Source organism: Cyprinus carpio, chromosome A1, assembly GCF_018340385.1.
Source record: "Cyprinus carpio isolate SPL01 chromosome A1, ASM1834038v1, whole genome shotgun sequence".
NCBI lineage: Eukaryota > Metazoa > Chordata > Actinopteri > Cypriniformes > Cyprinidae > Cyprinus > Cyprinus carpio.
In genome coordinates, this window is record NC_056572.1 from 15,129,979 (window position 1) to 15,157,441 (window position 27,463).

General features: G+C 37.1%; 1 protein-coding gene across 5 annotated transcripts; it reads left to right on the plus strand.

The window, feature by feature from the left end:
* Positions 1-12,567: 12,567 nt before the first annotated feature.
* On the plus strand, positions 12,568-26,635 carry LOC109113810. 5 transcript variants are annotated; one of them, XM_042748825.1, is made up of 5 exons: positions 12,568-12,646; positions 13,439-13,741; positions 17,144-17,410; positions 25,887-26,039; positions 26,251-26,635. In XM_042748825.1, the coding sequence occupies exons 2-5, from the start codon at positions 13,459-13,461 to the stop codon at positions 26,418-26,420; spliced, it is 873 nt and encodes a 290-aa protein (XP_042604759.1). In that variant the 5' UTR covers positions 12,568-12,646; positions 13,439-13,458; the 3' UTR covers positions 26,421-26,635. The 5 variants fall into 5 exon arrangements, with proteins under 5 accessions (XP_042604759.1, XP_042604647.1, XP_042604575.1 ...); XM_042748713.1 differs by having other exon boundaries at positions 12,595-12,646; positions 17,144-17,437; XM_042748641.1 differs by having other exon boundaries at positions 12,595-12,628; positions 17,144-17,437.
* The last annotated feature ends 828 nt before the right edge of the window (positions 26,636-27,463 follow it).

Consider the following 27,463-nt stretch of genomic DNA (forward strand, 5'->3'; position numbering starts at 1 on the left):
CTCTGATGCTAATGTTGTTGGTTCACAAAATAGAAATTGTTTAATTAATGTCTGTTAAACATACATAAAAAAAAAAAAAAAAAAAAAAAAAAAAAAAAAAACAGTTTAGGAGTTATGAATATGTTGGCAAACATAAGCTGTAAATGAAGACTTTAAGTGACATGAAACTGTGGTCAAAGGTCTATTAGAAATGCAAAAATTATTGGGTGTTTTGTGCGGGGGGGTGGGGGGGTGGTATAGGTGGGGACTTGGGTTTATGTCAATTAACAGTACAATTAAAAGTAAAAATCCACTCCGCTCACATACTCAGGGGATGGAAGATGGAAATGGAGTGGATACAGAAGGCCCAGTTGTATGTTGCGTGTGCACCCACATTAAGTATGAAAGACCAGTATGTTAATGACATGCGTGTGCACCCACATTACCTCAGTAAAATTGTAAAATGTAAAAAGTAAAAATGCACAAAGTTTCCTGTAAGGGGTAGGGTTAGGTGTAGGGTTGGTGTAGGGCAATATAATATACAGTTTGTACAGTATAAAAACCATTACGCCTATGGGATGTCCCCGTGTGTGTGTATGTGTGTGTTAGTGTTGCACAAACCAACAGGGACAGGTCACTTTGTCACATCACCTTCCCCCTCTCCAGGCTGCAAACTGATCGGGTACCGAGACAGGTTGTTGGCTGTCTTGTTTTGGGGGCCAGGTTGATGACAAACCTTGAATTGGTAGGGTTGCAGGGAGATATATCATCAAGTCACACAAAAGTTGTGGTCCTTTATTGTGTGGATCCATGTTAGGACTTAGTGATCTCTTTCAAGGATAAACCCTATCCCCAGCAGGTAGTACATGAGGCTCCCCAATGCCCACTTGATCACCAGGCCTTCCTTCTCTACTGTGGAGTATAAAGTCTCTCTTGGCCTGCTCAGGTACGCAATAGGTCTCTCTTCACCTGGATCGCCTTGGCCCATATCTGCTGCAATCCACAAAGCAGAAGCGTCTACATGAACGATAAACTCCTTGTTGAAGACTGGACTCTTGAGGACTGGGCCCAAATATGTCTGTTCCTTTAGGGCGTTAAAGGCTGCACAACACTCATCACACCAAATAATTTTCTTCACAACACTTCAGAACAGCATGTTCAACAATAAGACAGCAGTGGTAGAAAAGTTGTGCAAAAACATTGATACCATCCCATCAGCCCCCCAAAAGACTGAACTTCTTTCTTTGTACTCCAACACTCAACTGTGTTGAATGGCTTCTACCTTGTCCACTTGAGGTCTCAGCTTCCCATTGTTCAGGTCCCATACTTAGAAGGGAGAGGTTATTATGTGAGTCTAGGAGAGCATAAGTCTAAGTGGTAACGTCACAGTGGACTGCGGGAGTCCCACAAGGCTCAATTTTATGGCACGCGCTCTCTGTTTAGCCTGGATATTGCTCCCACTAAGGTCAGATAATGAGAAAACAAATTGCCTATCACAGCTATGCTTGATGCTACTCCAGTGTTAACCATAGCTTTATTCTCCAAATGACTACAGCCCCCATTGACTCCCACTTGCCAATGTATGGATTGAAATAAAAAAATAATAGTTGGATGTGCCAAGGAAAGACTGAAGTCATTGCATTTGGAAACAAAGGTGAAGTTCTCAAGGTGAATGCATACCTTGACTCTAGGGGTAGTAAGGAATCTTGGTGTGATTCTGGAGACATACCTTAGTTTCAGTAGTCATGTCAAAGCAGTAACTAAATCAGCATACTATCATCTAAAAAACATTGCAAGAATTAGATGTTTTGTTTCCCAGTCAAGACTTGGAGAAACTTGTTCATGTCTTTATCATCAGCAGGGTGGACTATTGTAATGGGTCTCCTCACCTCCTTTCCCAGAAAGAAGACCATTAGGACAGCTGCAGCTAATCCAGAACGCTGCTGCCAGAATTCTGACTAGAACAAGAAAATCTGAGCATATCACACCAGTCCATCAGGTCCTTACACTGGCTTCCAGTTACATTTAGGATTGATTTTTAAAAGTACTTTCCCTCATTTATAAATCACCTCAATGATCTAGGACCAAAATACATTGCAGATATGCTCACTGAATTTAAAACCTAACCAGAGCACGTCAGATCAGTAGAATAGAGTCAGTTAGAAATACCAAGGGTTCACTACAAAAAAAAGAGGAGTCTGCTTTTAGTTATTAGGCCACCCGCAGTTTGGAATCAGCTTCCAGAAGAGATCAGATGTGCTAAAACATTAGCCACTTCCTAAATCTAGACTCAAAACTCATCTGTTTAGTTGTGCATTTATTGAATGAGCACTGTGCAATGTCCGAACTGATTTCACTGTATCTTATGCAAAATAATTTTCTATTTTTAACCGTTTTAAATTAATTTTAAATCAATGTTTCAATAATTTTCAAAGTTTTTAAATTCCTTGTTTTACTTTGGCTATTATTATTATTTGTCCTTTCATGATTTTTTACTTTCTTTTATGTAAAGCACTTTGCATTAGCATTGTGTATGAAATCTGTGCTATATAAATAAACTTGCCTTGCCTTGTCTTTTGTTTTGTATTTTTTACTGGGGAAGCACGGCTTCCTTTATGTTGTACTTTGGAACTTGGAATCTTCAGTAAAGCCCTTTTGTTCGAGCATCAAAGCCTGCATGTTATTCTTCTGCTCTTGGGTCCATCGGTTATTTGTCATCCATCATAGCCCAGTGGTACAGAGAGAGTTCAGTTGTACTAGAAGATCCGGGTTTGATTCCACCTTCAGGACACTCTGAAAAATATCAATGATGCCCTTAACAATGGATTTATCTGTCCATGTCACCGGCAGGGGGCTGGTTTTTTCTTTGTGGGGAAGAAGGATGGTGGTCTTCATCCGTGCATTGACTACCGGAGCCTTGATCGCATCACGGTAAAGAACCGATACCCGCTGCCACTAATGACCCTATAAGGACACTATGAGTATCAAGTAATGCCCACTGGACAAGTCAATGCTCCAGCCGTTTTTTAAGGCACTTATTAATGATGTGCTATGGGATATGCCAGACAATTTGGTGTTTGTATATATTGATGATATTCTCATCTTCTCTCGATTCTATCAAGAACCTGTCCCAACATGTCCGTACTGTCCTGTCCCAACTGCTGAAAAATTGACTCTTTGTCAAGTTGGAGAAGAGTGAATTTCATGTCCCCACTATCTCTTTCCTTGCTTTTTTTAGTATCTATTGGCAACGTCCAGATGGATCCCGGCAAGATCCAGGCAGTTCTGAATTGGCCCCAACCATGCTCTGTCAAAGAGGTCCAATGCTTTTTAAGTTTTTGCCAAGTTTTACCCGGAGGTTTATTAGGAACTTTAGTGCCATAGCAGAACCCCTTACCAAAAAGGCATCAAGCCATTTTATTTAGTGGACTGAGAGGGCAGATCAGGCTTTCAACCAACTCAAGCAGGCTCTTCACGTTCCGCACCCATTCTGACTCTCCCAGATCCACAAATTGCCCGTTGTTGTCGAGGGTGGATGCTTTGGATGTTGGGGTAGGAGCTGCCCTGTTGCAGAGAGCTAGAAATGACCACAAACGTCACCCTTGTGCTTACTTTTCACGGCAACTTCCCCCAGCCGAGGAGAGTTTACGACATTGGTAACCGGAACTGTTGGCAGTAAAGTTGGCACTTGAGGAGTGGAGACAGTGGCTGGAGGGTGCCAAACACCCGTTCCTTATCTGGACAGACCACAGGAACCTCACCTACATCCATGAGGCCAAGAGACTGACCTCACGTCAGGCTTGTTGGGCCATTTTCAACCGTTTTGATTTTACTCTCTCATACTGCCTGGCCCAGGTTCTAAGAACTCAAAGCCTGATGCCCTCTCAAGGCAGTTCGAGCCACCAGAAATGGAGGGCAATCCCAACCTATCCTACCCAGCTCCGGAGTGGTGGCATCTTTCCAGTGGGGGAATCAAAACGGCAGTAAAGAGGGCCCAACAGCAACATCCCGGTCACTTCGGGTCATCCTGGGAGCACAAGAACATTGAAACTCATCCAGAGAAGGTTTTTGGTGGCCCAACATGCATGAGACGTTCAGGCTTTTGTTGCTGCCGTGTGCTGTATGTGCCCAGAACAAGGAACCCAGAGCCCACCCTCATGGCCTGCAATACTCACTACCCATCCCTAGACACCCCCGGTCCACATATCATTGGACTTTGTAACGGGTCTACCCAAATCTCAAGGTAACACACTAATTCCGGTGGTGGTAGACCGATTTTTCTAATCCTCGTCACCTTATACCATTACCCATGATTTCCCACAGCAGGCCAGACTGCGGACTTGTTGATACAACATGTCTTCCGTATCCATGGCTTCCCCCAAGATATGGTGTCCGACCGGGGATCACAATTCACCTCCTGGTTCTGGAGGTCTTTCGGTCGCCTCACTGGGGCATCCATTAGCCTGTCCTCTGGATTTCACCCCCAAACAGTGAGAGGGTCCAACCCAGGAGATTGAAAAGACTCTCAGATGCCTGGTCTCTAACAATCAGACTGCCTGGAGCTCTCAGTTGATCTGGGCTGACGTTTGCACACAACACTTTACACCACTCTTCCTTAGGCATGTCCCCTTTTGAATGTCAGTTTGGTCCCCCCGTCCCAGTTCCCCCTGAACAGGATCCTGATGTCCATGTACCAGCTGCTGCTCAATTTGTCGTCAGAGGTGTCGAAGGTCATGGTGGAGAGCACGAGCAGCCCGATTAAGAGCCATTTGACAGCAGCAGAGGCATGCAAACCAGCACCGTAGAATTGGACTATCACTCAGGCCAGGACAGAGAGTGTGACTATCCACTAGTGATCTCCCTCCTGCATGTTGAGACTCGGAAATTAGCGCCTCGCTTCATTGGGCCCGTTCAAGGTCCTCAAGAGGATCAACCCACTGTCCTACCGACTCCCTTCCTACCCAGGTCCATGCGCATTCACCTCACCTTTGAAAGAGGTTCTTGAAGGAGGGGCTCCTGTAAAGGCTCCATCCTCTAGTTTGCTGCTCTCTTTAATGACTCTCCCAACCATTAGCTGGCACTGACACTCATGAGGTGTAATGACTCTCCCAGACACTACAGCCCAGCCGCTGTAGAACTCTTTGGGTTAACCACTCATTAGGGCTGGATTTCTCCTGCCTGCTGGTCATTATCTTTGTTTGCGTTCTGCCTATTTAAGCATGCCTCTTCCTTTGAAGCTGTGTTCAATCTTGAGGCTATTTAGCATGTGTACCCCTTGCCAAGAAGTTAGTTGAGTTTCTGGATTTGCTTTTTGCTGCATCTTTTTTTTTTTTGTATTTTTACTGGGGAAGCACTGCTTCCATTATGTTTGTACTTTGGAACTTGAAATCTTCACTAAAGCCCATTTGTTCAAGCATCAAATCCTGCAAATGTTATTCTTCTGCTCTTGGGTCCATCAGTTATTTGTCATCCACCATAGCCCAATGGTAAGAGGTAGTTCCCTGAGAAGCGAGCGAGAAGGCGAGCCAGCCTCAGACACCCATTACAATGTTGTATGTGCCAGTGCTTTCCCAGACCCTCAAATTTGTTTGTGGGTTTTCTATTCTGTAATTTGGTCGTTTTTTTTTTTTTGTTATATGATCATTGTATGTGTTTTTTTATTTTTATTTTTTATTACGGATTGTGGTGCAGAGTGTTTTGAAGTACTACTGTACTGATTGTGTTTTGTTGGTTTGTTGGTTTCTTTTTTCTAAATTGATTATTAGTGGTAAATATTTTTATTTTAGTAATCTTTTTAGAAACCCTTTGTGTATATAAGTGTTCTTTGAGTCAGGAGGTTGTATGTGTTAATCAATTATGTTTTAAAAGTTTGTCTGTAAAGATTTTTTCTTGTAAAACATTTGCTTACAGGTGTGCGAGTGGTTGGGTGCGCTGGTGTGTGTGTGTGTGTTGCTTTCAGAAGCTGAAGGCTTCAGGCAGGAGGTTCTCTCAATCCATTCATTTGCTGGTGGTGGGTTTGAACCCTGGGTTTGCGGTGTTGCAGTATGGAGCAAGGATTTGGGTGTGAGTGAAGTTTGTTTTGATAGTATTCGGTAAAAGTCCTTCAGCACTCAGCCTTGTTATGTGATTTAGAGTGTTTGTGTTACGGAGTGAACGAGACATGAGACATGCGGATCCATCTGCAAAGCTTTTATTTAAAGGCGTGGTCATAAAACAGGCAAGGTTCTGACAATGGCAAACATGTATATTGAGGGCAAGACAAAAGAGTAATCCAAAACTGGCGTGAGTCAGTCGACAGTGAACGTTCCCCAGAGAGCTTAACAAGAGGGGAAATACACTAACACGAGCAATAGTTCAGGCAAGGTGCAAACACAGTCCGAAACAGAAAAGGTGCAAAAGGCTAATCCAAAATACACAGTGCAAGAATAAACTTAACATGGGAAACCAGGCAAGAAAAGACTATGACTAGGAACTAAGGACTAGAAACTAGGGCAGAAAACTGGCTCTGTAATATACTACCACTAGGAGAGTGATATATGCAAACTCTGCAGTTTGAGAAGGATCTGAGTAGATGTAATATAGTGTATTTGTGTGATTGGTTACAGCTGTGTGCAACGGATGATGGGATATGTAGTCCGTGTGCAACAGTTTTGTGTAGTGTTAGAGTCAATGTAAAGGAAGGGTGACCTCTGGTGGCAATCGGACAGAAGCCCATGAACAGGATTCGCGACTGTTTGTTTTGAGTTTTTGCTATTTTTTTTACTATTATTTGATGAATGATGGTGTGAATTCCCCTTCTTGGTGTAAAATAATTTATGGAAAGGTTCGAGGGCATGACCTTCTATTATGTGTAACTGATTTGTTTTTATGTAATGTGACTCAGTAAAGAATTTTACATGGTGCTCATGTTTCTGTTCCATTTTAGTGCAATAAACTTGTGTGCCTTAATCTAGTTTCAATTATTCTCTGTGTTATACATCAAAGTGGCGTAGTCAGGTTTAATTACAATTGAGTAATTACTGTATTGTATTTATTGTAGTTGGACCCTAGTGGTCTCTTCCTTTCTAGCCTGGCCACATAAGCAACATTTTCCCCTGTGAATATTTCAGCAGTTATTATTTGAGTCCTGTATTTCTGTCAAATGAATATATGACAATCAATTTGTGGTTTAATCGTTCTTTTGAGCCAGTTCTCTCTTTTCTGTGAACTGGCCGAATGCAGACCACATGTTAATAATAATAATAATAATAATAATGCATTTTAATTCATGGCACCTTTCAGAACACCTTACAAGCAATATACAGGTCACTGCATAAGAAGAAACAAACAACAAACAAACAACATATACTGTACATATAAAGTGCATTTAGGTCTCAATAAAACATGTTATAAAAAAGCCTGTATAAAAAGATATGTCTTAAGACGTGTTTTAAAAGTCAACAAGCACTCGCTATTTCGAACATCGAGGGGAAGAAAGTTCCATAGGCGGGGGGGCAAAATAACTAAAATCTGGCACCATAGTAGTAGTAAGTCGAATCTGATGTACCGCAAGAGAAATTGCAGATGAAGATCTAAGTGCACGTTGAAGGAGTGTAAACCTGGAGAAGATGACTAAGGTATTGTGGTGCAAGATTATGAAGTGCCTTATAAGTCAGTAGCAAGATTTTGAATTCAACTTATATATTTTAATGGAAGCCAGTGCAATTGCTGGAGAACCGGAGAAATGTGATCAGTATAAGGTGTTCTAGAGAGAACACGAGCTGCAGAATTCTGAAACCAATTGAAGCTTATGGAGGGAATACCTGTGAGAAGAGCATTGCAGTAGTCTATACGTGAGGTGACTAGTGCGTGAATGAGAAATGCAGTATTATTATTTGAAAGAAATGGACATAGATGATTAATATTGCGCAAATGGAAGTATGCAATCCGTGTGATATTATTAATCTGAGCTTTAAAAGATAGTGTTCTATCCATGATGACACCAAAACTTTTAACCTGAGAGGAAGGACAGATTGCAGTATTGTCAATGTGTAAAGAGAAACAATTAGATTTAGACACAACAGATCTAGTGCCAACAAGCAGAGCCTCAGTTTTATTGCCATTTAATTTCAAGAAGTTCGCTGAAAGCGAGTCTTTAATTTCAGCTAAACAGCTTGAAAAAGATGTCGGAGGAAAAGAACCGGTAGGTTTGGCAGACAGGTAAAGTTGGGTGTCATCCGCATAACAGTGAAATTTAATACCATATTTCCTTAAAATATCACCAAGAGGGAGCATATATATAATGAAGAGAAGCGGGCCCAAAACAGAACCCTGGGGAACACCAGTGGTGGTGACTGTAGATAGTTCTTAGACAGAGCAGTGCCAGTAATACCAATGGAAAACTAATCTGTCAAGAAGTATGTTATGTGAGACAGTATCAAAGGCAGCGCTCAAGTCAAGAAGGACAAGTATAGTTAAAAAGCCCAGAGTCAGCTGCAAACAGTAGATCATTGGTTATTCTGACAAGAGCAGTTTCAGTGCTGTGGTGGGGACGAAAACCAGATTGGAATTGTTCATACAAGTTGTTATTGGACAGATGTTCATGAATTTTGAATTGCAATACACTTTTCAACTACCTTAGAGATGAATGGTAAATTTGAAATTGGACGAAAAAATTTAAAAATCAAATGGATCACCCCCTGGTTTCTTAAGTATGGGTGTAATAATAGCAGATTTAAGAGATGGAGATACAAAACCAGAACCAAGTGAAGCATGAACAATTTTAGTAATCAACGGCAAAAGGGCTGGTAAACAAGCTTTTACTAAAGGAGTTTGTAGAGGGTCTAACTGACAAGTCGAAGATTTAGATTTACATATCAGACCCACTATCTCTGAAATAGTTGGTAGTGTAGTTAGAGAAAACAGAGTGGGGAGGTGTGTGAGTGATAGACTGACAGGAGTCATTGTAAAGAGTACCAGTAAGTAATTGCCGATGTACATTTTCAACCTTAGATGTAAAAAAAGTCAAAAAGCGATCACATAAGTCAGTGGAATACATATCAGATGGCAAAGAATCAATTGGTTTCAGAATATTGTTTACCACCAAGAAAAGAGACCTAGAGTTCCCATTGCTAACTCCAATTACATTGGAGTAGTAATCGGATTTAGCTGTAGTCAGTGCATTTTTATAATTTTGAATATGTTCAGCATACATTTCTTTATGAACAGTAAGGCCAGACCTGAAGTATAGCCGCTCTAACCTACGGCCTTTAGTTTTAAGTTCACGCAGTTCAGGTGTAAACCAAGGAGCTGAATGCACAAATGAAACAGTTCGAGTTTTCACAGGTGCGCATTCATCTAAAATCATGTTCAGACCATCATCGTAATATTTTACCAGTTCATCAACAGTAGTGAAATCAGATTTACTGGAAAAGATGGCAAGTTCATCAGCAAGTTCATGTGTTCACCTGAATCACATAGGCGGAGCATTCCCCTGGCCATGTGGGCTTGAGGCAAAAATGCCACCAAATTTGGCAAAAATGCACAGTTAAACTTAATCTATCACGGCTGTTGCAGATAAAGTGAAAATGAAATGAAAAGTGTTGATTGATGTGACATACAGCCAAGTATGTTGACCTCATACTCAGAATTTGTGCTCTGCGTTTAACCCATCCAAAGTGCACACACACAACAGTGAACACACACACACCCGGAGCAGTGTGCAGCCATTTATGCTGTGGCACCCAGGGAGCAGTTGGGGGTTCGGTGCCTTGCTCAAGGGCACCTCAGTCGTGGTATTGCCGGCCCGAGACTCGAACACACAACCTTAGGGTTAGGAATCAAACTCTCTAACCACTAGGCCACAATTGGGGCATTAAACTTAGATCTGCTTATATCGCATCATATTTCTTTTTACGCGTTTTACAGTGTTGTGCATTATAACCAATCACACACAATTCTGTTGAGTTTAGGAATGTAATGACTAATCAGAGGCGTTCAGATGAGTCATCGCTGAAACGCTATAGTTTTGTGTCAGTGTACAAGCTCATTGACTGAATTCTGCTCTATTGTGAATTCTCTAATCATAAACAACAAAGTGCAGATGTATGTGCAATGTAAGTAAAACATTCATTTGAGAGCATAGGCAGTTTCAATGATAATAACGGGAGTTTTTTTCTTTGTTTTTTTGAAAGTGCTTAAACTTGCGCTAGACTTAAGTCATTGATACTGTGTCATAATGTAAATGTTTGTTGTTCGCTTCCGGTATATAATTTATTTGCTATTTGAATAACTGTGGAAATTAAATAATAAAATAAAATAATGTTTTTTATTAAGCCGTGATCGTGTTAAATGTAAATTCAGTCATATTAAAATATTTTATGACATGACACCCATATCTGGCCAAATAAAATGGGTTTGTGATGTGTTTAGTTAATATATTACACTAACATTATGCTCTTTTAGCCTTATACCCTGGAGCTGGTTCACCCTTTGCCTATGCTGAATCATCTGAAGTGGTTTCGGTAAAAAAAAAAAAAAAAAAAAAAACAAGATTGTCAAACTGTGCTGGATGAAGTGAATAATCAAGTACAAACAACTGAAAAAAAAAAAAAAATCTGTTACTGCTGTGCTGAGTCATGTGAAAAAGCGGCCATTCACACAGAAACTTTTTTTGAGTCCATGCTGTTTTTCAGATGTTTTCCTATGTAGTGAACATGCGATGGATGTCTTTGACAAGTCATCCCGGGCTTTTCATTCAGTCTGTTCACATTTCAGTAGGTCCATGCGTTCAAACTTAACTGTGAAGCTTTCAGATTGTTCATCAGCACACTTTCACTGACTGAACCACACACACTTTCACTCACACAGAAAATTCGCTCAGAAGCGAAAGTAAATGCACAGCGACCACATTCATAAACGACACTCAGTACAGTAACTCCCTTGTGTGTTAGAATAACTTGGCCAAACAATGGTACTTTTTGGTACTTTTTTTGTTAGTCAACTGTGTGTGTCTATGTGTACAAACTATATTTTAGGCACAAATTTGTACCCAGAAGTGAGCTAAATCTGTCAAAACCTCAATATTCTCATTTTTTAGTTCTAATTTGTAAAACCAATAAACATTTGTAAAAACATTGTCTGTCTATCTATCTATACAGTTGATTTTGCTGATTATGAATTTTAGGAATAGACTACATTTGATCATTCACTTCCCAAATAGCCTATATAATACAACAATAAAATATAATAGGGCCTACTTTTAATTATATCGATCTATCTATACATAGGCTACATCTGAGATTGTTGATTTTGAATTTTAGGAATACATTTTATAATCAACTACTCTCTCTCTCTCTCTCTCTCTCTCTCTCTGTACGTGTATGTATACAATTATATGCATTTATTTACAATTATAAAGTTATTTTTATAGTGTCTTTCTATTTAAAAATCTGGAAAATAATATATCTTTTCAAAATATTCCAGAATTAAAGATGATTATATCGATACTCACCGCTGCACGAGCATGTCGATAACAGCATTAACGCAACTGAAAATCCTGTTAAACGGACAGATCGAATTCCAGGGATAAAATTCATCCCGGTGCTTTTCATTCAGTCTGTTCTTATTTCAATAGGTGTGTTCATAAACTTAACCGTGAAGCTTAAGATTCAGATTGAGCTGATGTCTACATTATACCTGTCAGGGATGTTTTTTCATCAGCACACTTTCACTGACTACCCCAAACACAGTTTCACTCTCACAGAAAATGCGCTCGAAAGCGAAAGTAATTACACATCCACGACATTCATAACTACATGACACTTTAACTCACATTTAAGACTCCATATCCACCCAGTGGTCACTTACTAACATTAAACTGAGCGGTACATTGGAATTTTTATTTAATTATTAATTATTAATTATTATTATTATTATTATTATTATTATTTTGTGTGTGTGTAATGAATAACTAACAACAACAACAACAACAACAACAAAAAAAAATGCATATAAATAACATAAATGTCAATTGTAACAACTTCCCAGCTTAATGTTCTCATTAAGTTATAACTTTTCTTCGTAATATTCTCTGAACGTTCAAAAACGTTTTTTTCTTGGTTATGTGAAATATTAGTTTTATAATTTTGCAAACATTATTGGAATGTTAATTTTGAATGTTCTCTGAAACTTCTCCAGAAAACGTTCCATGAATGACGTATAAATAACTTTTTTTTTTTCTCTCTAACATTTTGAGAACGTTATTAAAGGCCTGATAACTTTGAACCTTTTATTAACGTTACTGGACGAAGGTTCATGACAGAGAATATTCTGAGAAAGTTCACTGCTTGCTGGGTTGAACCTAGAATTAATTAAATCAAATAAAAAATGATATTAAAATGGAATTTTTGTATTTAAAATTAATTATTTATTATTAATTAAATTATATCAACACACCATCAGCAAATCCTGTTTTAACAGCTCATGCGCAAATTCTGTCACATTTGATAGACCAATCATAACACAGTAGCAGAGAACCACCAAACAAAAAAACAACACCTGATTAACCACAACAAATAAACAAATAAAAAAAAACAAACCAATCAAGAGCGAACAAAAAAAAATTTAAGAATTAACTACTTTTTTCGATCTACTCTCCCCCGGTGAAGTGGTTTGTAGCGAAGCAGATGTATTTTTTATTATTATTTATTATTATTATTATTATTATTTTAAACGTTTTATCCTGGTTGTGTTGCCATAGCTAACCCTCTATGTCTTAAGAGCTGCGATCTGCGCCATAACAGCCCGTCAACACTAAGCGAGCTGGGTCGCAATGAAAGAAAACTAAAATGCTATAATGTTATAATGAACGACGCTGTGCCATATGGACCAGCAGTTTTGACATGATTCATTGATTCATGTTCATCAGAACACGCTGAAAATATCTCTGTCAGTGATTTTACCATGGTAAAATGCTATCCGAGCCCCTCTTTACCATGGTAAAATCATGCAACTCAACGTCCTTGAGTGCTTTGCTTCAGTAATTTACAGGCAACAACAGCAATACGATAAAAGATACATCCCCTCTCCCTAAAAATGATGACAATTATAATCCCAATTAATAATTGTAAAGCATTATATTATAATTATAAACAATCCATTCATTATCCATTAATTGGACACCACAAGTCATTATTTTAATAACTTTAATTTTACAAAAAATATTGATAGTAACAGAAAGTTTTACTGTTCAGATATTGTCTTATTTGACTTGTTTACATGAACACATTGCACATTTATTAATTTAGCAGTGCTGAGTTATCTTAAACAGTTATTTTGCATTCAGTACAATTTAATGGAAAGTTAAATATCAAAACATAAACACAGTTTTCTAGTTTTGGCATATTTGCATGTGTTTGTGGGTGGAGCTTTGGAAAAAGGGGGCATGGGTAATTACAACACTTTTGTGCATGTTTTCAAGCATGTCAGCAGCCAGAAGACATGGAGGTGATCCGTTCTGAAGCCGAAGCCGCTCATGACGACACTGTGCAGGACGCAGAGGAGGCTAAGATCTGCACTGCCATGCTATGGAGCATCCAGGAGGCCGTTCAGAGACAGACGCTGCAGATCGGGGTGTCAGCGTGCGGAGCCACAGCGGTAGTGGATGTCCTGCAGGCACTGGGCATCACGGTGACTCCAGAGATGGTGAACCACAGCGTGAGGACGAGACTGAGGAGGAACGAGGCACCGCTGCCTGATTACCTGCATTCTCGCAGCATGGCTGGTACATCCACTCTACATACTGTGTTTTATTCTGAAAACTTAACTTTTTGGTTAGCTGAAACCCCTAGATGTAAAATATTTGTAAAGATTTTAAGTTAATATTTCATTAATTTAACAACACACTCACACGTTCATGGCAGGGTTATTATAGTTAACTAAAACTGAAACTAAAAAACAAAACGACAACAAAAAAACATTTTTTGTTACTTGAAATAAATGAAATGGTAACTGAAATAATAATAATAATAATAAAAAATTATTTTAGCAAATTAGCAAAGTAACATTTGGTTTAACTTGATGTACTAAAAAAACTAAACCTAAACTAAACTATAACATACTAAAAGTAAAATTAAAATGAATAAAAAAATAAAATAAAATAAAATAAAATTGCAAAAAAATAATAAAATGACTAAAACTTGAAATAAAATTAAAATAAAATGGAAAAAAAAATTCACTCTAAATATTTGAAGAAAAAAAAAAACTATAATAGTATCTCAATAAAATAATGGTTTATAGTTTTCTCTGATGTTGGTTAATGAACAGTGAAGTGAACAGATAAAATATTTAATCTTTCATTTTGATTGTTTTAATTTTATAAATATTTATATTTATATTATCATTCTTTTCTCTGAAACACGCAGCGCAATAGACTATACTAGGGATGCACCGAAATTAAAATTATTGCCAGAAGCCGAAGCCAAACAAAATGAAATACTGGGCTGAAGGCCGAATACCGAACACCGAACACGTTTTTTTTTTTTTTTTTCATTTTGCCAATTTTTTTCCCATTGCATAAATTAAATAGCCAAAATGTGCTTTAAATATTTACTTAACACTGAACATTTTTTAAACATTTTAGCAGACAATAAAACACAATCTAACTTAAATTAATAAGTAAGTAAAATAATATTTTTTGGCCATTTTTGAGACCCCCTTCTTGAATCAGGCATGCATTTTTTACTGTACAAATAAATGCAGCCTTGCTGATCAGAAGAGACTTCTTTTAAAACATTAGAAAATACAGGTGCTTCTCAATAAATTAGAATGTCGTGGAAAAGTTCATTTATTTCAGTTATTCAACTCAAATTGTAAAACTCGTGTATTAAATAAATTCAGTGCACACAGACTGAAGCAGTTTAAGTCTTTTGTTGTTATAATTGTGATGAGTTTGGTTCACATTTAACAAAAACCCACCAATTCACTAGCTCAACAAATTAGAATATGGTGACATGCCAATCAGCTAATCAACTCAAAACACCTGCAAAGGTTTCCTGAGCCATCAAACTGGTCTCTCAGTTTGGTTCACTAGGCTACACGATCATGGGGAAGACTGCTGATCTGACAGTTGACCAGAAGACAATCATTGACACCCTTCACAAGGAGGGTAAGCCACAAACATTCATTGCCAAAGAAGCTGGCTGATCACAGAGTGCTGTATCCAAGCATATTTACAGAAAGTTGAGTGGAAGGATAAAGTGTGGAAGAAAAAGATGCACAACCAACCGAGACAACCGCAGCCTTATGAGGATTGTTTAGCAAAATTGATTCAAGAAGGAATGGACTGAGGCTGGGGTCAAGGCATCAAGTCCTAGCCCAATCATAGCCCAAGTTGCTTGAAGTCCAGTGTTAAGTTTCCAGCAAACTCACTAGACCTGAACCCCATAGAGAATCTATGGGCTATTGTCAAGAGGAAAATGAGAAACAAGAGACCAAACAATGAGCTAAAGGCCACTGTCAAAAAAACCTGGGCTTCCATACCACCTCAGCAGTGCCACAAACGGATCACCTCCATGCCACGACGAACTGAGGCAGTAATTAAAGCAAAAGGAGCCCCTACCAAGTATTGAGTACATGTACAATTCATGCATGTATTAGAAAACACAACGTTCTGCAGTTTATTTAATTGTTTAAGGTCATTTCACGATTTCAGTCATTGTACAATAACCAGCAACAACCACCCCTTCCTCTTCACATCGAAGACATGCGAGATATAGTGCTAAACACTCTCTCGCTGTCGGTGCTTGTAATGATTTTTGCCTCTTTCTCGGACAGTTTTAAATTCTTCCACACTGCTGACATGTTTACTGCATTTGTGCGTGCCTCTATTTGATCGCGTCATGTCATTGTTCGGTACAAATTATTGTCTTTTTGCTTATTCGCAATAGCAAAAGAGCTTTTGTTGCTATTTTTGGCCGAATAATTTTGGTTGCCGAACATTCGGTACATCCCTACTATATACTTATTTACTTAAATACGATTTCAGTTTTATTTCAGTAGTTGTGTAGCCACATTTATTAATTTATTTTAATTTTATTAATTAATTACTTTATCAGTATTTTCATGTATTAATATTAGGGCTGTCAAAATGAACATGCTAATTGATATGAATAACAATTAACATTTTAGTTTATTTATTATTAAGTTATTTTAATTATTAAAAATATTTAATGCAACTAACGCAGCATCCATTTTTTTCCTGGCATCGTGAACCATCTCTCTGTGAACACAGGCATCCGACCTGTGCACACACACAGAAAGCTGCTTCAGACAGTACGAGAGCAGCGCTCTGAATTCTGTTGCATGCTTCAACAGACAAAAATACAAAAACAAAATAGTCTCAAAAGCCTATTTTTAGTGAGTGAATTCGTAAAAACTCTTAAAGTCCTAAATGGGAGACGACAAGAGTTGGGAAAAAATCGGATGTGTGTCAGATCTGTGTCACGTGCATCAGGTTTTAAAGAGACAGCACTGCTTTTGAAGTGCAAGCTGCTTCAGTCTGTCATTGATGTAAATCAAAGAACAAAAGAAAAAGAGAAACCACTCACTGCTCTTCGCTGATTAACTTTTGAAGCTTGAATAAAGATTAATCTATATTCAATTTATAGTTTATGCATATACAATTTATAATTTATGTGAAGAAGTACTCTATTTTTCAGAGCCTATTAAATGTTAAAAAATAATGGCTTTCAATTGTACTGTAACGTTAAATGGTTATACTTAATGACTAAAATTGAGGGAAAAATCATTTAATAGAGACATCAGAAGCAGTATTGGTACTTAATAATAGGCTACTTAGTAAAAAAGATGCCATTAAACACATATGAACACATTAAAATATACCATCTTTATGGTGTGTCTAAATTAATTTGAAGATTCAATATGGAATGAAGATAATATAAATATATAATATTAATTACAGATTTTTTTATTTATTTTAATTGATTGACAGCACTAATTAATATTTTTGTAAAATATTTTTTTTGTTAAATATTTAAAATATTGTATTAATATATTAAATCATTTATGTATTAATTATTTAAAATATAATTAAACTATAATTATGAACTCGTGAACCCCAGTTTGGCAAACACTGCTCTAAACCAATGCTCTTGTTCTCCTCCAGGAGCCACACACCTGCAGCTGATCTCCGGGGCTGATCAGGCCAGTGGTGGCCGCGTCATGGGACGCTTCTTTGGCCTGTATCCGCGGCGGAGGGTGAAACTGGTGCCATGGTTGGGACGCTGGATTCTGCGTGGAGTTGTTCCTGTAGCCACCATGAACATGCAGCGGGCCGTTCCTGAAGGAGAAGAGATTCCAGACGCCTGGCATCACCAGCTCATCTTCGGAGTCGGACCCAGTGCTGTATTCATGACCAACCCGTTGGACGTGGGTGCGACCCAAATCACACATCACCAGGGTTATTATAGTGAAATAAAACTAATAATAATAATAATAATAATAATAAAAATTCTTAAAGTTGAAGTGAAGCAGTCAGTTAAGTTAACATTATTTAGTAAAGTGATTTCCACTTTGATTAAAAAATACACAACAAACATGATTAATGTATCCATTTTAAAGAAAAAAGGATGTTTTGTTATAGCTTTTGCAGCAAGGGCTCCCCCTCTTGCAGTACCACAGCGTGTGACGTCACGGGGTTGGTTCGCTCCGATGGCCAGTGAAGTAATATAAGCATTTCTTTACATTTTGAACACACAAATGTTATTTTAACACACAAATAATTTGGTTTTCACCATAATTTGGATGAATATTCAACATCAAACTGTCTATATGCTAAGTTTTGATCGTGGTATCCCAAACATTTTCATAATGCGAGGCGCAACGTTATGTAAACAAACAACGCTTCATAAAACATCATTCATGTCGCATTTTATTGTTATGTCAGACCATTAAGATATATATGCATTACATTGACTGGTTCACCAGTTGTATGTATCATACTTTATGTTCACATGCAAATACAATTAGCTTTCCTGCTGTGAACAGGACGTAGTGTTTAATTAATCACCTATCTGAACAATCAGACCAGTGCTGCTTCCTCAATAAAGTTTATCATTCTCACGTGTTTTAAGCCTTGTCAGTTTAAATATTAAAGTGTTTTAAGCCATTTAAGAGTGAGACAGCACGGAATAGATTTCCATGCGGTACTTACACGCTGTGATAGACCTTTCCTGAAAGAGATTTTAAATGTGTTACTCAGGCGTTGTGATAGACCATTTCTGTTTGCGCCGGCAGCGCCACACACACACACACACACACACACACACACACACACACACACACACACACACACACACACACACACACACACAAAGCCACAGCTTGGCTTGGACAGCACATGTGTAGGCTACCAAATTGAGCTTTCTTTTGCACCTTCATCAGCAAATGCACACAAAGCACGTCAGAATGACAGTCTTGAGGAGTATCCACGTAAACAAGTATTGTTTCCGATCCACACAGTATCGACTCAAATGCATAGGCACTTGCGCTTATTATGGACTTAACAGTGCTTTCAAGGTCATCTTCCTCCATTTCAAAACAAGCTTGTGTTCAAAATGTAAAGAAATGCTTATATTACTTCACTGGTCATTGGAGTGAACCAACCCCGTGACATCACGCGTGTGGTACTGCAAGATGGCAGCGCCCTTGCTCCAAAAGCTATAACAAAACAACCTCTTTTTCTTTAAAATGGTTACATTAATCATGTTTGTTATATATATATTTATTGTAATGGAAGTTATTTTCCTAAATAATGTAAATTTGACTGACTGCTTCATTTCCACTTTAAAACCATATATATATAAAACGCTAAAATGTAACTATAATTACTAGGGCTGGGTAAAAAAAAAAAAAAGATTTCTCGAAACAATATAGATTCATAAATCCCAAGAGCCTAGCCTGTCAGATAATAAACAAAACAATATAGCGTGCCTCCCATCCAATAAATTGCAATAAGCTTTGTGATTTGTTACTTTTGATATGAAACAAAGTCTCAGATTTTTAAATTCTGTCCATTTTATAACGATATTCAAATATTCAATGCCGTTTTGGCGCTGTTTAATATAGAGTGACAGATCGCTGTAAAGCCTCAGTCAGAAGCGGCAGCGTGAACTGATAATCTCTGCTTTAATAACAGTTTCAGCATGAAATAAACATGAATGAACATCCGAAGCTATGTTAAAAGAAAGAGTATAACTTACTGAAATCCGTATCCTGTCTCATGTAATCGCTCAGTCAGTGTTTCAAACATGGAAAGACGACAATAGCTTATAAACAATGTGTCGCGTAAAATCACATTTACCACAGTAAAACATATTCAGTGACCATGAATTCATTAGTCAACAAGAAATCATTATCATGTTTTACTGTTCTACAATATTTAATTTAAATAAATCTGTCACGTTTTAGTGACAACCACCATTTAAATGTTTATATTTAAAAAAATGAATTTGAGTAGAAATGTAATTATGTAATTAAAAGTTAAAGTTAGTATTATAACTTTAATATTACAAAAACTATATTTTAAGTTTTTGTATAAGGGCTGTCAGTTTAATGCATTAACTTAATAAATTAGTTATGAAAAATAATGAAATTTAAATATTTTCATGCATTAGAATTTTACTGGCCCCGCCCACAGACCTGTACATCATCTTATATTTCATACAGTTGACTGTTTGCAAAATATGATGCAGGGCGACCACTCTATAAATGCAGTTATACCCTAACATTCAAGATATTGGGGCAAAAAATGCCCCGTTTGTGTTTTTGTCTAATATTTATTAGGGGTGCTCTGATTGATCGGCCGATAATCATGTTGGGATGATTGATCGGCGGTCTCCAAAAGGCCGATCTAAAAAAAAAAAACTATTTCAAGCTGATGACGCTGCCGTGAAAGGTTTTGCATGACATGCAGCAGCACTGTCTCAGTTTCTGTCCGGCATGGATAAAATAATTATAATGCTGTAGGTACTCAGCTTCATATTTCTTCATGAAATAACATATAAAGTAATTTGAAAACCTTGTGTGAGACATAATTTCACAAACAGCGTGAGTGAATCACTGCACGCACGCTCTCAAAGTACGCAAATGACTTCAAATCACCTCACATCGCGTCTGTCTATAAGCGAGCTGCACACTGCACAGTTGACACAGGAATTGTCACTTGCACAGTCGAGGCAGTGTCCCATCATCACTAAAGTTTATAAATTGCATTTCTTTTTCATTTTTGCCAGTTTTTAACCATTCAGAGCTCGCGCACTCTCCTGGAGACCGTGCACTCATGCACACTTGCAGCGCACACATAAAGCCAGGTTCACATTACTCCGTTAGCAGTGCATACGTGGTGCGTGTTTTTTAAGCGCTCATGTTAACGGATTAAAGCGTTCACTGCACACGGTTGCAGTCTGGTAGTGCGTTCATGAGTGCTGCGTTTGCAGCAGTGCAGAGATTGTTTGGATTGGATGGACATGAAAATTTAGTAATTACACCATAAATGCATATAATTAAAGTCTACTGTGTTTCACAGTCAACACATGGCTAGGTTTAATGGAAAAGATCACTTTTAGACAAAAAGGCAATAACAGATGGCACCCGTGGAGGTAGGAAAACAAAGTCCTTTATGAATGGCAGGATTGCTTGTAATAAAGATTTAAATGCAAAAGAAAAGGCAGTAGAGCTGACTATTTCTGTCAATGGTAAGTCTGTGACAACGTAAGAAAAGTAGTTGAAATGTTTTGCCAATTGCTTGAGCAACTTAATATCTAAATCTAGAACTAAATGCAAAAGTAAAAAGCACTGAATAATGTGTTGCTTATATTTATTGTGTTGTTATGTCTGTGAAAGATTGTATTACTGTACTGTGCAATGCTGAAAAAGCATTTTCAGGTAACAGTGTTTGGATTTGAATAATGGATGTTTGTGGTAAACAGGCACAGATCAGTAGCAGATGTTTCTGTGAAAGCACAGTCCCTGGTGCTTCCCCTCTCATAACAGTCACCTAAGAGGGGAATTCCCCCATTTTCAAAAATGAAACTCAGGCCCTGAATAAATGTCCAAAAATCCTGATTGGTTGTATAATTATAAATAGTTATAATAATTAAAAGAAGACTTTAAAAATGTATCGGTGATCGTTATCGGCAGATAGTGCTTTCTGTGATCGGCGATCGGCTTCAAAAATCCTGATCGGAGCACCCCTAACATTTATATGATACGATATCACACGAGCAGGGAGAGCACTAAGCTATTACACGAGTGATGATTTTGTCCCGAATATCACAAGTTTAGATGTGATTTTATACAACAAAACAATAAAAAAAATTAGAAATTTTTAAAAATTTAAAACAAAATAATATGTTTTTGCTCATCAATTCAAAAAATAAAATACCACCTTGTAAACATTGTTGTCCGTCTTCGAGCAACAGAATCCACTTTTTGATCGAAACATGAACCAGTGAATCAAAGCCCTTTCATAAAGAGAGCGGTTTACTTCATTCCTGAATTAATCAGTCGTTTTGAATTGAATAAATCAATAACTCATAAAGACATTTACTGCCACCTGCTGGCAGATTTAGTTTCTTATTTAGAGTATAATTTAATTATTATTAATAATAATAATAATAATAATAATAATAATAATAATAATAATAAAAACATTAAAGGGATAGTTCACAAAAATAAATAAATAAATAAATAAAAATCTGTTATAATTTACTCTCATGTAAATAATTAGACTGACAGCCCTAGTAAGTATACAAATCAGCTAATTTTAACCTTCCAAAAATATTATTGACTCTCAGGTATGTTTTACAGCATTAGTTGAGAGCCTTTTTCCCTTGAGAAAATTTACCTGATGTATATCCAAAATAATCAATATTAAATTGAATCGAATCGAATCAAATCGAAAGCTTGTGAAGGATATTATTTCATTCAGAAAGTTCTCTGAAGGATGTGTTTAGTGAAGTGTCAACAGAAAAACATCTCAAGTTATTTATTTTAATTACATCTAAAAAAAGTATATATATATATATATATAAAAATAAGTAGGGCTGGGCGATATGGCCAAAAAATGATCACAATATAATTTTTCATATCAGTCGATATTGGTAATTATCACAATAATTTTAAAATCTTTATTTCTGTCAGGTTTAAAGGCAGAATTTTGCTCTAAAGTAAAAGTTGTAGAAACCAGACCATTTATTTTCCTTAACAAAATAAATATTTAAATAGAAAAAATATTTTTTTTAGTTTCTGCATGTTCTAATAAGTGATATTGTTTCAAATCAAGAAACAGGTTTGGGTTTGCCTGATAATATTAATAATAATAATATCACTTTTTGTCTCTTTGAAATGCACATTTGATAGTATCTTAAGTTAGGATGCAGAGGTAAATTTTTGTTCATTATCAAAATCAGTAACATCTGTGAAAAATTTTAGCAACCTCAGTTTTTTATGGTTAAATTTATTCTAAGTTTTTTACTCCTGAAATTATTAAAATAACCCTAATCAAAAGTTTGTGAACTCTTGGTTCTTAATACTGTGTTTGGTTACCTGGATGAAAAAAAAAAAATCCTCCAGGACCTGCGGAAATTTCTGTTTTCCAGCATCTTTTGCAGATTTGAACCCTTTCCAGCAGTGACTGTATGATTTTGAGATCCATCTTTTCACACGGAGGACAATTGAGGGACTCAAACAAAACTATTAAAAAAGGTTCAAACATTCACTGATGCTCCTGAAGGAAACACGATGCATTAAGAGCCAGGGGGTGAAATCTTTTTGAATTTGAAGATCAAGGTAAATTATACTAATTTTTTTTTTTTTTTCGGGAAACATGCAAGTAAATACCTTATTCAAAAAAAAACAAAACTAAAAAAAAAAAAAAAAAAAAAAAAAAAAAAAAAAACATAATATATATATATATATATATATATATATATATATATATATATATACAAAATAAGAAAAATTTAGACATCTTCATCCTGTTCAAAAGTTTTTACTCGCGGCTTTTAATGCATAGTGTTTCCTTCAGGAGCATACAGGTGCATCTCAATAAATTAGAATGTCGTGGAAAAGTTCATTTATTTCAATAATTCAACTCAAATTTTGAAACTCGTGTATTAAATAAAGTAGTTTAAGTCTTTGGTTCTTTTAATTGTGATGATTTGGGCTCACATTTAACAAAAACCCACCAATTCACTCTGTCAACAAATTAGAATATGGTGACATGCCAATCAGCTAATCAACTCAAAACACCTGCAAAGGATTCCTGAGCCTTCAAAATGGTCTTTCAGTTTGGTTCACTAAGCTACACAATCATGGGGAAGACTGCTGATTTGACATCCCTCACAGGGAGGGTAAGCCACAAACGTTCATTGCCAAAGAAGCTGGTTGTTCACAGAGTGCTGTATCCAAGCATGTTAACGGAAAGTTGAGGGGAAGGAAAAAGTGTGGAAGAAAAAAGATGCACAACCAACCGAGAGAACCGCAGCCTTATGAGGACTGTCAAACAAAATGAATTCAAGAATTTGAGTGAACTTCACAAGGAATGGACTGAGGCTGGGGTCAAGGCATATAGATGTGTCAAAGATTTTGGCTACAGTTGTCGTATTCCTCTTGTTAAGCCACTCCTGAACCACAGACAACGTCAGAGGCGTTTACCTGGGCTAAGAACTGGACTGTTGCCCAGTGGTACAAAGTCCTCTTTTCAGATGAGAGCAAGTTTTGTATTTCATTTGGAAACCAAGGTCCTAGAGTCAGGAGGAAGGGTGGAGAAGCTCATAGCCCAAACTGCTTGAAGTCCAGTGTTACGTTTCCATAGTCTGTGATGATTTGGGGTGCAATGTCATCTGCTGGTGTTGGTCTATTGTGTTTTTTGGAAACCAAAGAAGCTGCACCCGTTTACTTTACCAAGAAATTTTGGAGCACTTCATGCTTCCTTCTGCTGCCCAGCTTTTAGAAGATGCTGATTTCATTTTCCGGCAGGATTTGGCACCTGCCCACACTGCCAAAAGCACTAAAAGTTGGTTAAATGACCATGGTGTTGGTGTGCTTGACTGGCCAGCAAACTCACCAGACCTGAATCTATGGGGTATTGTCAAGAGGAAAATGAGAAACAAGAGCCCAAACAATGCAGATGAGCTGAAGGCCACTGTCAAAGAAACCTGGGTTTGCATACCACTTCAGCAGTGCCACAAAATTGATCACCTCCTGAGGCAGTGATTAAAGCAAAAGGAGCCCCTACCAAGTATTGAGTACATGTACAGTAAATGAACACTTTCCAGAAGGCCAACAATTCACTATTTTTTTTTTTTCTCGATCTTATGAAGTATTCTAATTTGTTGAGATAGTGAGTTTTTGTTAAATATGAGCCAAAATCGTCACAATTAAAAGAACCAAAGATTTAAACTACTTCAGTCTGTGTGCACTGAATTTATTTAATACACAAGTTTCACAATTTGAGTTGAATTAATTAAATAAATGAACTTTTCCACGACATTCTAAGTTATTGAGATGCACCTGTAAATATTAGTGCTGTCAATCGATTAAAAGACAACTAATTAAGTGCACTTTTTGTTTTTCTGAAATTGAGATAAATCGCACCTAACATTATAGGTCTTAAAGTCTCTAATGAGCTGACAAGTTGAATTTGGGGTGTTAGATGATGGAGATAGTGCTGGGCATAAAAAGAAAATGCTTGCACTTGTCCATTTCATGAATTGTAACCTTCTTCAATCTTTTTACAAAAAAGGATTCAAATGGCATAAAATTATCCCATGCAACTTTTTCCATATTCCAAGTGTTCTTAAGGCATACGATAGGGTTTGCAGAGAATCAAATCAAAAATGTAATCTATTATTAAGCGAAAATCAGTCATCGGATTCGTGCATTTGTATCACAGAGCAACAGTTTGCACTGGTGCGCATAGGAAAAGCACACAAGTGGGTCATTTTGAAACATCAAGACAAATGAATTCATGAGATCAAACACGATACTTTCTTCTCAGAGTTTAATACAGTATATCCGTTCTGAGACAGTCAGGCAGGATTGTACAACCTAGAAAGTGTGCAAAGAGCGCTCCCTCTATAATCACTAAAAGCTGTGTTTTGAGCGGTGAGTGAACATTTTGGCGCTCTCCAGAACACAAATACACACTGGAGCGCTTGCCAAATATGTTTCGCCAATATCAGATAAGACCCCTTGATTCCCTGGGGCCCTAAGTGGCAACTTACCTCACTTATTGGTTAAGTCCGACCCTGGATTTAATATGAAATGATATACAGCACGCACCACTGCATTTGTGCATTGCTACAAGCACAGCATAATGGCAGACAGGACAGGAAAATTAGTTTTTACTGACATGTGGCTTGACAACATCTCATCTGACCGCAGTTGACTGTTGTTCTACTGAAGCTCCCTCGTCACCTGGACCTTTTCCACACTTGTTTGTCTAGCGCCTGGCACTAGTTGGAACTGGCAAAGTCGGAGTGCACATCTGAAAGTCTTCCATTTGATGTGGTCGTAAAGATGTTCTGTGTCTAAATAAATGCAATTCTTGTCAAGAAAAAAGAGACAGAAGCAACAGTTGTGAGTGTGGAGCCCTAGCTCCAATCCTGCGTTAATTGCGTTAAATATTTTTAAACTGAAAAAAATAATCGAATGTGTTAATTTTGATAACACTAATATGTTGTGTGTGTGTGTGTGTGTGTGTGTGTGTGTGTGTGTGTGTGTGTCTTTTATATATATATATACACAGGCAGTATATACTGTATACTATATATATATATATATATGTGAATGAAATTTCTTGTTGTTCCTTCTTGGATTCTAAAACTGGTTATTTTCTCCCATAGTAAGTGAAGAGGAGGTTCATGAGCGTCTGTGCAGCGAGTCTGTGCTTCTCATTCGCCGTGAGGATGTTCTGAAGAGACTGACGCCAGGCATTCATCTATCACAGATCTCAGATCAGCATCCTGATCTGCGCTGGAAAACATTAAATGTGGAGGGTACAGCAGTCTTTAAGTCACACTCTATTTATTTACTGACTTTTTATGTACATTTTAACGCAGATTATCCACATCGAACTAAATTTACACCACAAGTCCTCACAGTGCAGAAGTGTGTGTCATATGCTGTTGACATGTAAATGTCACGTAGATGTCAAGCTAAATACATTGAGCTGTACTCAACTGACCATGAGTTTCTTTTTATTTATAGGTCAAGTTAGACAGATGGTCAGCGAGGAAGAGCAGAATGATGAAGACCAGGCTAAGATGACACATCTTGTGATTCCAGCAGCGTACAGCTCTGGAGTGACTTTCTTCGCTCTTAGAGACTCTGATGTTGGGCAAGAGCTTCTCAGCAGCCCAGATCTGCCTCTGCTGTAATTTTAGTCTCATACCTGCTTATGAATTAACAGTTAATTAAGTTATTCCTGACACGGGATCAGTATTTATCTCTGTTTTTATTCTTGGGATTTTAAATAGATGTTGTCATCCTGCTCTGATTTGTGTTGACAATACTGATTCATTGATTTTTGTGTTTTTTTGAGACTGTAATGGTTGACAGCATCATGTTTATCAAATAAAAGGCAATAAATGTACATATTCCTATTCACGTTTTTCTATCAAACATTACAAAGAGGAAAAGATTGGAACATGTGATGCCTTAATTGTCAACAAACTAATATAACTGCAAATTTTAAACCGCAAATTAAAGTCATTTTGAGTGAGTTTATTTTTTTTTCTTGCGGACAATTAACGTTTGTTAATCAGCTCAAATTAAATATTTGTTAAATACTTTTTATTTTTTTAAAATAGTATGCAGTACTATAGAAGCAAGTCTTAATTTTTTATTTTTATTTTTCTAGAAGCTACATATGTTTTGACCTTTAGCGTACTTTAGCATTTGTTTTTTTCGTATCTATCTATCTATCTATCTATCTATCTATCTATATACAAACATAACTAAAGAATCACTCAAAAATTAAAAATACAAAAACATATAAATACATTAACAAAAAAACAAATACAAATATTTAAAATTTACATGATACATATTAGAATTCCATACATTTAAAGTCGAATGTCCTAATAGGGATCAAATAAGAATCTTCTTCGTATCAATAAAATCCTCAAGAAATTTAAATTTGACTCGTCATCAACATAACTACATTTACCATAATTCTCCGCGACCTCTGAGAGGAAGTTGATGAGGGGGGAAACGTCAAACCTTGAAGAGTATATTTAAAAAAAATAAAAAATAAATAAATGAATAAAATTCAAATTGCTAAAATATTATATATTTAATTAACAGTTCCCTGTCTGTAATCTTTGAATTTTTAGTGCATTTCCTCTTTGTGGAACGTGTTTGTAAAGTGTAGCGTTAAGAAGAACCATTCACTTCGAGCGAATCGATTCATTCGGACAGT

Coding starts and splice junctions, on each gene's coding strand:
- LOC109113810 (XM_042748713.1), top strand. CDS start 13,459: ATGGAGGTGATCCGTTCTGAAGCCGAAGCCGCTCATGACGACACTGTG. Junction 13,742..17,143: donor GCATTCTCGCAGCATGGCTG/GTACATCCACTC, acceptor GTTCTCCTCCAG/GAGCCACACACCTGCAGCTG. Junction 26,040..26,250: donor GAAAACATTAAATGTGGAGG/GTACAGCAGTCT, acceptor TTTTATTTATAG/GTCAAGTTAGACAGATGGTC.